Here is a 13,254-nt window from a genome sequence, read left to right on the forward strand (position 1 = left end):
TTAACCTCAAAACAGAATTTAAAGCACTGACATCGACCTCCGTAACTTTCTCCGTCGTTCAAGCAAGCAAACACTTGTAGGTATACCCTCACATACATACATATGCATCTAAGCAAGCAAAGGAATATATTGGTGAAGTTAAATAAATAAAACTCACCATCAAAGAACATTGAATGTTAGAGATCATCAATCATTATTTGTACGCATGAAAGCCAACGCGCCAACCAGCAAGGATATACCTATTCAAGTGCTACACGTGGGTGGATGGGCCTTAGTCGCTATGTACACGCCTCCTACTGATTCTTTTCCCCACATCCTCAGCTAGTAAGGGATTGGCGTTCGGAAAGGGCTACTCCATATGCTTCGATTTATGCGGGTCACATTAAAGTAAACCACTCACCGTTGTCGTTGTGGCAGGCAGCTCAGCGGCGTAAACAGCTGCAAACTAATTCAATTTTTAGACGCACACCCACACAAACACTAGCACGAACGCCTTCAATAAAAGCAAACAGCCACCCGAAGTGTGGACCATTGGGGTTTCGTACGTACAAAAACATTTGTACATTATGCGCGCGTCAGATTGAAATTTATGAGTTTATCGTTTTACAAGAACCAACTCACACATAAGCATAAAAAGTGAGTTGAGAATACCCAATGGGGAAATTCTTGGTGACGAACTGGTGCGCAACTTTGTAATGAACGCGACACAGTGACTTGTTCGCATTTCTTATCTTTTCCAATATTAACTGCTGGTGTGTTTTACTAGACGAGGTGCTAAGAATTAAAACTAATTACCGGCCACGTCTCTTTTTTTCAGTGACTTAGACATGACTCAAATATGATTTAGATCGCTTTTCGCGTCCATCAAATAATATTTAGTTCCTTTTTTTTTTGAAGTGTTGCGAATTAAAAAATAAATAAATTTTATGCTCGTAATATTTTTCTTGATTTCTGAATTTCGGTGTTAACCGCTCCCATGAAAAATTAAAAAAAAAATGTCAAAAAGGTTGTACTTGCTTGCACAACCGTAACTGAGCTAATGATTGCCTTTCCTATGGAAACCGATGACTATAGCCTTCTAACTCACCCTGCAGATACTTAATTCTTGATTTGACTGGCCGCGAGCTTAGACTGAGCGGAGATTAGATTATGTAGCGGATACATCCATTTGTGCACAGTTGGGTCAAAGCTCGGTAGAAGGGTTTGGAGGTGGCATCTATTCGCAACACCTAGACATGTCATTTTCGACTGCTTGCATCATCTTCAGGCTTAGCTTATGGCTACTTTAAGGGCGGTGTGATATAATTTCGTGCTAGGAAATCTACATCGTCACTGATGACCCTATGATCTCTTAACGAGATGGCGCAGCAAGGGTTCCAGGCCATTACGATGTAGATATAAAAGCCAATCTAGCGCGAGGTCGACTTAACTCATATTGACATCAGAGATACAAAAGAAAGATTTTGTGCAAAATCCACCTAGTAAGCGTTTCGGCTACTTTGGCCTTAAATAAGTGCTCATTCGATAATATATTTATCTAACTTAGTTCTTTATGGAACATTGCTTGATGGTCTTTTGTGCTCATTGAATTCTGTACATGAGATCATGCTGCATTTATTCTGTCGCTGTCTGCTACTATTTACGACCCGTTTAGACATTCGGTACACATTTCTTTAAGGAACTTGGGCTTCTCAGTTCCTTTAGGGTCAGTTAACTGACAAAATTTGTTTTGATTACAAATTGGAAAGCTTTGGAAGCTTGTTGGTTCAGTACACAATCGCAAATCACAAGCGACATCCCAAAGGGGCAGGTGAGTATAAATACTATACAGGGGCAACTATCCCACATCCCAAAAGGACAGGTGAGTATTCTATATAGGGGCACCTATCCAATGCCCAACATAAAAGTGTTTGCCAATTTGGTTAGTTTGTTAAAGTGGTGATTCATTCAGAACCTAACTAGCGCTTCCGCGCCATTTTGTTGCCACATCCTCGCAATCAATTTGTTTAATCATTATATACAGCAGGACTATATCCAGTCTGTGCGGTTTAGGAACCTTATTAGGTTGTTGACGTTTAAGCTTGACAGTTGTTCGAGACTCTCGAACAGTGGTTTGCCAAGGGTTGACATTCTTTCCTTCCATGAGGCAGGGCATTCACATAGGAAAAGGAAAATACTTTCCTTTTTCCCTGGCTGCTTACAACTGTGACAGTGTGTGTTATGAGGGATGCCCATTTTGGTTGCGCGTTCCCCGATTAATATGAAGCCATTTACCACTGCCGTGAGTCTACAGGCATCGCTTCGTTTCATATTTGTCAGTATTGACGTTTGTTTGTGGTTCTGCTGACATTGCATGTTGTCTGATCCAATCCGCGATTCCTTGATATTTTGAGAAGATCGCATCTGGTAGTTTGAATACGGATTCTGCAAGAATAAGATCGCCTTCTTGCCAGTTCGTTCGCTTTTTCTTTTCCTTAAATGTTCCGATGTCCCGGAACCCATATTAAGCTAAATTTATGGTTTACATTCAAGGTGGTAAAGCTAATTCTGTGTGTGCTTGAATCGTTGCTTGGTTATTCGAAATAATAGCGATAATGCACTTAAAAGAGAAGTCTGCTATTGGAAGCCTTAGAGGAAGCTTGTCCCTATTGCCAGACACAGCAAGTATTGGGAAGACGAAAAGATTTTTCAATTCTAAGTCTGTGTGAATGTGTACCAGCTCCAACATCAAAATCCATTTTTGAACCCTCTGTGTGGACTGTAATGTCGACGTTGTTTAGTGAAAGAAGAGTGGTAAAATTCCTATTGAATGTCACCGTTGCGATAATGTTAATCAGTTCTCACCGAAGTAAACTGAGTTTGCCGCAATAATAAACTGGCCTGACCATAGCTCATATGCCATCTTCTTGATATGAAGATCTATCGGAGTAACATGTGTCAGTGCATTAAGAAGCCAATATATGTACTCAAATGTAGATGAGGAGAGATGGAGTGCATCGAGTGTTACCTCTGTCACTGCACCGGTCTGGTTATTTTATTACCTTAGCAAACGCTTTTTTGAATGCCTGGCGGACTTGAATGCAATGGATATTTGGAATTTTGAACTTTTCATCAAGAATGCCGACATCACAACGCCCCGACTAACCTAAGTATGATTTTCTGTATTCAGTTGAGACTAAAGGGCACCACAATCTTAATAATAAGTGTTAGATATGTCGGTTACTTTTGCACTATCTAAAATCCAGTGAAACAGCAAATTTTGTCACTGGTAAAAGTTTTCTCTGTAGGGTATGTAAACGTATGGAGCTTACATATGTGCATATTTACATAAACGAATTCCCTTACTTATGCAGTTTCTCTCTTTTGCGTTACGCATATTGATTTTTGTTTGCACGATTTTTGACATGAATTCAATTTCCAACATCCCACCACGTGTGTAAGAGATTTACGTATGCGACGCATTGTAGTTAGATAGGAAAATTGAAAAAAAAAAACATAAAAAATAAAAAAAAAGAAATAAACATAGATTCCATTAACAACAACGAAATCCCTTTTGTGTTTTCAATTTCTATTACAGCCGTAAATCCGTAGTCAAAATTTTTTGTTTTCTTGAATATCAAAGCAGAATCAATCTAGCGCTGCCCTGCCGCATGCGAATATACAATTGTCCCAGTAGAGCGCCGTTATTGGTAGGAACCCACGTAAAAACAATCGGACACTGTCCCAGTAGAGCTGTGCACTCAAGCCTAATACTCGCAATTCAAGCCTAATACTCGGCTTTTGCTCTGAAATCATCTCCAAAATTAAAAAATTTTACAAACCCTTTGGCGGAACTTCTTTCGTGTTCTGCTATGATTTTTTACTTTACTACATTTTTTTTTATTATATATTTTTCATATTATTATATTCTTCTTCTAATCACTCACCTGACACTCGATCGGCCATCTGGGGGCCTGCTGTGAGCAGTCATGATCCTTGTCTTTCGGCAGGGCGAAAAGATCACGCGGTTCTTTTAAACGAGCAATTGGTCGTAACGTTTTTTCATCAGTGTTCACCTCCAATTGATTGGTTTTCAGGCCTTTGGAAAGAAAGTTACCTAAAAAGCCTGAAAAGAGTGTTAAATACCACATAAATAAGTATCCAAGAAATTAAATTCATCAAGTTATATTAGTAAATAAATTTCCGAAATTTACAGTTATTTAATAATTTCATTGACTAAGGAGGCCCCCGAGCCAAATGGATTGGTGTGCAACTACCATTCGGAAGTAGTTGCGTACGTTCGAATCTCCGTACATCAAACAGCAAAATGATAGAAAAAGTCCTTTCTAATAGAGGTCGCCCCTCGGCAGACAATGACATTGTGCGCATTACTTTACAAATAAGTAAAAAGATGTTTAAGATTTCGACTCAAGATATAACGGGGCCAAAGCTGGCCTTGGTAGAAAAAAATTAAGTGGCAGCATTGCAGAGTTGAAAGATTTACCAAAGCGAAAGCAATTGCGGTCGAAATTGCGACACAGGCGCACAAGAACACATAAAGCGAATATTTTGAGCGGAAGCGGAAATATTGTGACAGGGAGGAGGGTTGGACTGCATGCTGATTGTACAGAGAAACGTTTGTGTTTTTGTTGTTTTAAATTGAGTGTGTTGACACTTTAGTATGTCGCAAATGCAAACAATTACTTTTAAGCGTTCATACACATTTGCAAACGGGCAGGGGTCCACACTCATACATACACTATCGTAAGTGTGTGATAGAACACAAACAGAAAAACCAGCTATGACAAGTGCTGTGAATTGTCTTAAAGTAGCTCAAAATGTGCGCAATAAAAGAAATAAACATAAAAGCAATGGAAGAGTTGGAAAAATAAATAGCCCGACAAAAATATGAAAAACAAATCGAGTAATTGTATGGAATTGTCTCTTTTTATGAGCGACAAAAAGAGCAAATGAAATAAATTAGATGAAAGATGACAGATGACAGATGAAAATGAAGCAGGCATTTCAAGAATGAGCACAGCTTGTAAAAGCACATAATTTCTAGAGACATACACACAAACGCGCATGCACAAATTTACGGACAAAATAATAGGAATACTCGTAACAGAATTTTTAGGCAAAGTAATCGATTTCACTACTTTTCTTTCTTTTGTAGTTTTCATGGTTTCAAAAAATTTAACTTATTTTACAGCAATCTATCTTTATCTAAGTAAATCAAAGTTTCAGACTTTGTGGCAGACTTATAAAAATTCGAGAAATTTCTATGAAATCTTCAAACTTTTTAATTATAATTTCTAGCAAATTAGTGCAATAAAGCACAAGCCCAAAGTCACTGAAAATTTTCGTTGACAATTTTTTTGACATTTTTTTTCCCTGACGGTGTTACGCTTCTCCTCCATATAAACAAACTTTCGTCTATTCGTTTTACAATTGTATTATTTTTCCCGTAAGTGTATAGGTTTTTATGTATATCGTTTGTTTATCGCACATCCATAAAATCGAAACTATTTCGGAAAAAGCTAAGATACTAGTGGGCAAAAAGTAAGGTGAATTTGGTTGTAAAATGAAAAATGTTTATTTATTCTTGTAAACAATTTTCATCCCCTTCAAAATAATCTCCTCTTGATGAAATACACTTATGCCAACGATTTTTCCAATCCCCGAAACATGCCAAATAGTTCATTTCCGGTATAGCCGTCAGCACCTTCTTCGACTCAGCTTTTATCTCCTCAATCGACTCGAAACGCGTTCCCCGGAGTGGTCTCTTGAGTTTTGGGAATAGCCAGAAGTCACACGGAGCCAAATCAGGCGAATACTGTGGTTGCGGAACGATATGCGTGGAATTTTTTGCGAAATGGTCACGAAGAACGAGTGCAGTGTGAGACGGTGCATTATCGTGATGCAAAAACCAAGAGTTGTTGGCCCATAATTCTGGTCTTTTTAGATGAATTGCTTCACGTAAACGACGCATAACGCTCAAATAATATTCCTTATTAACAGTTTGGTCAGGTGAAAAGAATTCATAGTGCACCACACCACGAAAATCGAAAAAACTGTCATCATGACCTTTATTTTTGAACGACTTTGACGTGCTCTTTTCGGTCTGGCCTCGCCTTTAGCACGATATTCGCTTGATTGGTTGGTTGTTTCACGGTCGTAAGCATAAATCCAAGTCTCATCTCCCGTAATGATGCATTTGAGCTTGTCCTGATAGTCTGAAAGCATTGTTTCACACACATCAACGCGACGACTTTTTTCCAAGAAATTGAGAGTTTTCGGTACCAAACGATATTTGACCTTTCGTAGGCCCAAATGGTCTTTCAAAATGGTTTTCACAGATCCTTCTGATATCCCGATCATATCAGTAAGGTCTTTAACAGTCAACCGACGATTTTTGAGCACTAACTCTAACTAACTTTATTGACGTGTTGGTCATCTGTTGACGTCGATGGTCGTCCGGAGCGCTCCAAGTCATCAACACGTTCTCGACCCTCTTTGAAGTCTTTGTACCACTTATAAACATTTTTCTGCGACATGGTTGAATCACCAAATGCCTTCTGCAACATGCTAAACGTTTCCGCAGCCGAAATTTCATTCCGCAAACAAAATTGGATGGCACTTCTCTGCTCAATCAAATCAGACATTGTAAAAATCGAAAAATGCACTCTTGGTCGTTTGGTAAACACAAGCGTAAATATATTACTGATAATGACATTCACATGAAAGTTGGCCCAGATGTTATTAACAGTGCTGCCAACTCATGAAAAAAATAACTAGAGCGAAATTTTAATCCCGCGAAGTTTGACAAATAAATTCACCTTACTTTTTGCCCACAGTAGATATTGGTTCTGTATGTATGGAAAACAATTTTGCCAAAAAAAATAGAACAGCAGTAGAAGCGATCATTAAAGAAGCTGTGGCGACCTCTCAGAAAAGGAGACTGTTGAGCACTTTCTTTGCAAATGTCAGGGCTTGGCAGCCGACGATTTAAGTCACTGGGTACTCCTTTCTTCGACAGCCTGGGGCAGTGTGCCAACCTAAATCCAGTCAATCTCCTCCATTATGGCTGTAGATATCTGGCTGTTGGAGGTCCCATAATGGTATGAAAACGGCGCTTTAGTGTTACTTGAGGAGTGCCAGACCGGCACTTCAACCAGTTCACCTACCTAGAAGCGATCGGAATGCGGGATAGTGTGGAAGAGTAAATCTCTGCTCAGCTAAAGATATGGAAAAATATGTTATATATATGGTTATGACACAATGAGCTCAAAGTCCATACAGAAACAGAGCCAATGACGCTAAAAAAACACACAAAGTGGGTACGGGAATAGGTTTCCGCCCACGTGAAAGAGGTGTCGCTGCTGTTACTATTTTTGTGTTCGCTATAGTAATATACTGGTGATTTGTAGTGCAGTAGTTGAGATTCATTTGAAGCGTAAAGATCCTTTTTTATCTGACATCAAAAATTTCTACAATCGTCCCAAAAACACAGCATAACCTTTTAAAGAAAAGTGCAGCTGAAACGGGTCGTGTGTTGATCAATATTTACGGTAATCGCGCTCCATCAAATACAACTTGTAAATAGTAGTTTCGACTCTTCCAAAGTGGCAATTTTGACGTGAGTGATAAAGATCGCGAAGGGGCAACGAAAAAATTCGAAGATACTCAGCTACAACAATTATTGAATGAAGACGCATGCCAAACCCTTGCTGATATGTCTAAAGAGTTGGATGTTGACAGATCAACCATCAATAAATGTTTGCACGTGATGGGAATAGTCCACAAAGCAGATAACTGGATGCCACATCAATTGAAGGAGAGGGCATTTTGATAGCGAGAGACTTTGGGGACGTGTGATATGCTTATTGAACGGCTGAAAAGAAAAGGTTTTCTGCATCGCATCGTCACTGGCGATGAAAAATGGGTCTATTTTGAGTTCTTTTCTAATAGCGGTCGCCCCTCGGCAGGCAATGGCAAACCTCCGATTGTATTTCTGCCATGAAAAAGCTCTTCATAAAAAATATCTGCCGTTCGGAGTCGGCTTTGTGGAACAACATCAAGACGCACACCACAAATAGGAAGAGGAGCTCGGCTAAACACCAAAATAGGGTATATAATCCGCATGCTGCCTGAAAAATGGAGTAAAGTTGTAGCTTCCAATGGCACAGACTTCACATATCTATTCATGTTCATATCTTCTATTATTTCATTGTTTAAATAATTCTTAACTTTGACTAAGAAAGGACGAAAGCTTACTTCCATACCCAATACTTTATCTTAATTTCGCCACAAGTAGGGAAGGTAATCAGGGCCAAATCAGCAGAATTTGCGTTGATAAATGTTTGACAGTCGATATTTGTTTTCCTTTGAGTTTTTGCTTAACTCTTTCCCAAACATTTGCAATAGAGTTGTCATCAGGCGATTTGAAGGTCGATTATCATTGAAGTTGTCGATTATCAGCAGTACACAAGAAGTGCCCCATGCAACTATTCGTCCAAAAGGAAGATTCAGCCGTGAATATTGCATTTGCCCTCTTTCGTTCTGAATTTGCCTTAGCCCACAACAGTCATTTTTCAATGTGTGATAATGAGAGCAGCGGTTTTTTCCATTTGCTCCGGAGTTTAGGTCTTCTGCACGTAAACGCCTTTGAATTGTGCCTTTGGATGCATTAGCGATACTTTTCCGTAAAACTGCATCAGCTACACGCAACGATAAATTCGGTTTTGTCACAAACAAATCAAAGATCTTCTGATATTGCTTTGGAGAAGTATTTTTTTTGGGCCTCGGCCGAGGAAGTTGTCAATGTTTCGGTACACCGTTGCAACCGTTTATTTATAAACGTCTTCGACTTATTCAAATATTTTGCTGCAGATGTACATGACATTTTTGAAAAAAAAACACACGCAAAATTCAGAAAAATGCATCCATATAATTTAATGTTTGAAGATTATTTCATGCAAATGTTAACCGCGACTGCGCTTCAAATGGTCCATCCGCTTAGTCCAATTTTGGCATACTCTTTCCAATGTTTCGGCCGGTATCTCACATATAAATGCTTTAATGTTGTCTTCCAATGCGTTAATTGAAGCAGGCTTATCTGAATAGACATGAGCTTTAACATAGCCCCACAAAAAATAATATAAAGGCGTTATATCGCAACATCTGGGTGGCCAATTGACAGGTCCCGAACGTGAAATAAAATGTCCATCGAACTCGCGTCTCAACAAGTCCATTGTTACGCGTGCTGTGTGGCATGTAGCACAGTCTTGCTGAAACCACATGTCATGCAAGTCAAGCTCTTGCATTTTGGGCAAAAAAAGTTGAATATCATTTCACGGTAGCGCTCACCATTCAGTTACGTTACGATTCGCAGCATCTTTGAAGAAGTACGGTCCAATGATACCTCCAGCCCATAAACCGCACCAAACTGTGACCTTTTCTGGATACATTGGTAGCTCTTGCAATTCTTCTGACTGATTTTCACCCCAAAATCGACAATTCTGCTTATTTAATATACGTACCCATTGATCCAAAAATGAGCTTCGTCGTTGAACACAAGAACACGCATTTTTATAATAAAATTCAATGATTTGCAAGCGTTGTTCGTTTGTAAGACGATTCATGGTTAAATTATAGACCAAACTGAAGATGTTTGACAGTGAAATAAAACACAAAACGTGAGTCAGCTGTTTAAACCAACTGTTTAAAAAGTTAATAGCTAAAAAATCACCCGTTATATGATCTCAGCATTACCACGTTTTACTATTAGGTCAACCAAATTTTCAATTTATTTATTAAAAACAGTCGTTTCATTAGTATTGTAATTTTTTTTTCAACATAAAAATGCTTATTTTGTTTGCTCGTTACTTGCTAAACTGGTCGTTAAAAACTATTCAATAAGTTGGGATAATTAAGCCCATTTTACCTCCCATTAAATTTGATGAGGAGCTAAAAGCTACCCTTACTACATAATTCGACGAAGCTGTTTACAGCGCTTTTACCAAGCAATTAAAAATGGACTTTCGACCATCAAAAGTTTACAAAGCACTTTAAATTTTTTCGCAAAAATAAACCAATAACAACAAAACCCTCAACCCAGATGCGGCTCCAAGAAACTGCAGTAATTTACAAACAGTTTAAACTAAAAAAAAAATTGAATTTCAAAAACAAAAAAAAAAAAGATATTATGGCAGCACTTAATAAACAGTAAAACCACAACAATTTTATTAGCCAACAGAGAGTGCTTGTGATGTTGCAGCACCGATTTTGTTGTTGTTGTTTTTTTGTGGAAGTGGTCAACGTTGCTGCTGCCTTTTTATACGTGCTAATGATGTTGTTGTAGGCGATTAGTGTTGTTACTGCTTTGCAACAACACACATATAAAAACATGGTAGTTAAACATATCCATGAATGTGCTTAGATATGCATGTATGTGTGCAGAGCAAACCACTGCAGTATAACAAAAATAAAGTGAAAGAAAGAGAAGCTAGTAATAACAAGTAGCCCAAATAACCCAAGAAACGACTGGTTGACCAACTAAACTGGCCACGTAAACTACTGAACAGGTCACAGATGGTGCCAGATGAAGGTTGAGCATTTCTTGTTGTAGCAGTTAGCTGCAATGTTGTTGTACCTAGTTTGTTTCTTATTACTTGGCGTATGCACGGCACGTGTAATAATAAGGTTCGTAAACACAAAAACAGCAACAAACAGACGCACATCACTCATCCGCAGTGGTGAACAATTTACAAACATTAATAGCCTTTTCTTTACTTGAAAAAAAAAAAATCCAAGAACAAAAAAAAAATAAAAACAAAAAAAATAAAAAACAAAAAAAAAGATAGCGCTGCATTATATGAAGATATTGTCATACGTTTCATATTTCATTTGAGAAAAGAACAAGATAAATTCAATAAACTATAAAATGAATATAATAAAGTAGAACGATTTACTTCCAATTTACAATTAAAATTTCCACACAATTATTTTGCTGAACTTTTGTACACAGATAAATTAGATGAAGACCACTCCCCGCCACGCCCTACAGAGGGCAGAGAAAGTTGCACTTTTGCGAGATGAAAATATTATTCGCTATTTTGTACTACGTAGCGTTTTAATTCAGACTACGCCAAATGCCATACTTATTTATTTGTCTTATTGGAGAAGTAAAAAATCTACGAGGGGGTTTCAATAAGTACCCGTATTAAGAATGAAGACACCATTTTTTTCAAAATTTTTTATTTTTCAAAATAGTCCCCTTTGAGAAAGATACTTTTCTCCCAACGCTCCGGCCAATTTTTTAACCCCTCCAAAAATAGGATTTGCCGAGCTCTTTAAAATACGTCTCTGTTTCGGCGATGACTTCCTCGTTTGAACCAAGCTTTTTTCCCGCGGGCCATTTTTTCATGCTAGTGAACAAGAAAAAGTCGTAGGGAGCCAGATCGGGTGAGCCAAGGGGTGTGGCAACAATTCATAACGCAGTTCATGCAGTTTGACGGGGACAACTCCGCATGAATGTGCTGGTGCTTTACCGTGGTGAATCAGCACTTTTTTCGCCAAATGCGGCCGTGTCTCGTTCAATTTCTTGTGAAAGTGGTTCAATGACTCACCGTAGTATTGTCCAGTGATCGTTCTTCCTTTTACTAAAAAATCCATGAGAACGACGTCGTTCGCATCCCAAAAAATCGTCGCCATGACCTTTCTGGGCGATGGGACTGTTTTCGTCTTCGGGACTGTCTTTGCCTTCTTTGGAGCAAATTCACTGGGAGAAATCCATTGCTTTGATTGTTGCTTAGTTTCTGAAGCCTTCATTCCTGGACACCTGGAGAAGGCTAAAATGGATTCTGCGCAAGGCAAACCAAAAGAACGGAGGCCCGTCCCTCAGACGACTAACGATAAAAAAATATTTTGCAGAAATAGAGAAAGAAAGCTATATAAGGGCGATGATTGATCGCAGTTCCCATGCCGGCGCAATCCCGCAAGCAAACTGGGATCTGATAAACAGAAGCCTTTGGAAAGTATACAGAGATTTCTTAAAAGAAAATTCAGGACCTCCTCCCAGTTGCTCGGATGCGGTGTGTGCTGATCTACGATCGCTGGACTTATACACCCTGGCACCCTTGGTCGGGCCCCACCTCGATGTGATCCTCCGAGAAGACATCTCCAACCAGCCAAGTTCCAGAACCTGGATACCAGACTTTCACACCGATTCAGAGGAAGTGCTGGAACAAATTAAACTGGGTAATTCTGAGCTGAGATTGGCAAGTGGATGACAAGACATACGACGCTATTTGCAAAAACTATAAATATTCCGTATGGTGACTAATTTTGCACCACCTTGCAGAATATGAAATACCTTCTTCTCAAATTCAGGGTGTTTTTGCATCTTCCTATAATATAAAAGTAGGTATCGCGCCCCCTTATAAAGCTGACATTTGTCATATTCTTTACCCTTGTTTTCCCTTATTCCAGACTCGATCGAAATTACAAAGTCTTGTTGTTTTTTTGGAAGTCCAGAGCGATAATACAAACCATGCACGCTGAGGTTTGAGAAAGTATTGAGTCTATTCATTCAAATGAATCTGGTGAATGTCAACAAAAACTCTAATTATTCCCGCCTTCAAAACGAGTTTCTGTAACCACCTGTATGCAAATGCATACAAACACACAAATACAAATATATTCAAGTGCTTTTAGCTTGAAGGATAACCATTGAAGCAGCGTAGGGATGCCAGCTGCTGCAACGGAAGTATTCAAAATGTTCGGCTGAAAATTAAGTTTTTCTCTGGCAAAGTTGCTGAAACGAAATTACATACAAAACGTAACTACATATGAGAAAAAAATGAAACGTACCCGAAATTTTCACGAAATTTGGTTGCTGAAGTTTGTTAAATTATAACAACGGTGCGGTGCTATATTGTTGTGAAGTTGTTGTTTTGGTGGCGTACGTGCTACCTTTTCTCTTTGCTTGATGCCTGACTACCTGCTGTTAGCAGTTATCTGTTAAACGTAGCTCCTTTCACAAGTTGTGTTGCACTATCTTTGTTTTTTTTTTGTTTTTTTTTTTTTTTTTTTTTTTTTTTTTGTTTTCTCTTTTGTTTTGAACCAGCGAAACTTTCTTTTGCACCGTTACAGCACCTCTATAATTTTATTTTACTTTTATTTTGATAATAAAAAAATTCCTTTTTGTTTAATTTGCTTTTCGTACAGTTTTTTTCTGAAACCGGTTTTTGTTTTTAATAAAATTTTAACTTT

General features: G+C 38.5%; 2 protein-coding genes across 20 annotated transcripts in view; one reads left to right on the forward strand and one right to left on the reverse strand.

Annotated features, from left to right (window-relative positions):
* LOC128858012 (glutamine-dependent NAD(+) synthetase) overlaps positions 1 to 13,254 on the forward strand; it is a 275,347-nt gene that overhangs the window by 161,013 nt on the left and 101,080 nt on the right. The gene's annotated exons all lie outside the window — the stretch shown is intronic.
* The window catches only part of LOC128858014 (cytosolic carboxypeptidase Nna1-like), a 79,856-nt gene continuing 70,145 nt past the window's right edge, over positions 3,544 to 13,254 (reverse strand). For 2 of the 7 annotated variants that reach the window (XR_008453972.1, XR_008453970.1), the window contains exons 2-3: positions 12,853 to 13,250; positions 3,925 to 4,105 (exon numbers count right to left, since the gene is read on the reverse strand). Coding sequence is in view for 1 of the 7 variants with exons in the window: in XM_054093923.1 (XP_053949898.1) it covers positions 3,915 to 4,105 (191 nt within the window). In the remaining 6 variants the exon portion in view is untranslated. Of the gene's footprint in view, positions 4,106 to 12,852; positions 13,251 to 13,254 lie in introns of all 7 variants that reach the window. The other 5 variants (XR_008453975.1, XR_008453974.1, XR_008453973.1 and 2 more) reach the window with 3 other exon arrangements.

This window comes from Anastrepha ludens, chromosome 3, assembly GCF_028408465.1.
Source record: "Anastrepha ludens isolate Willacy chromosome 3, idAnaLude1.1, whole genome shotgun sequence".
In the NCBI taxonomy this organism is placed as follows: Eukaryota; Metazoa; Arthropoda; class Insecta; order Diptera; family Tephritidae; genus Anastrepha; species Anastrepha ludens.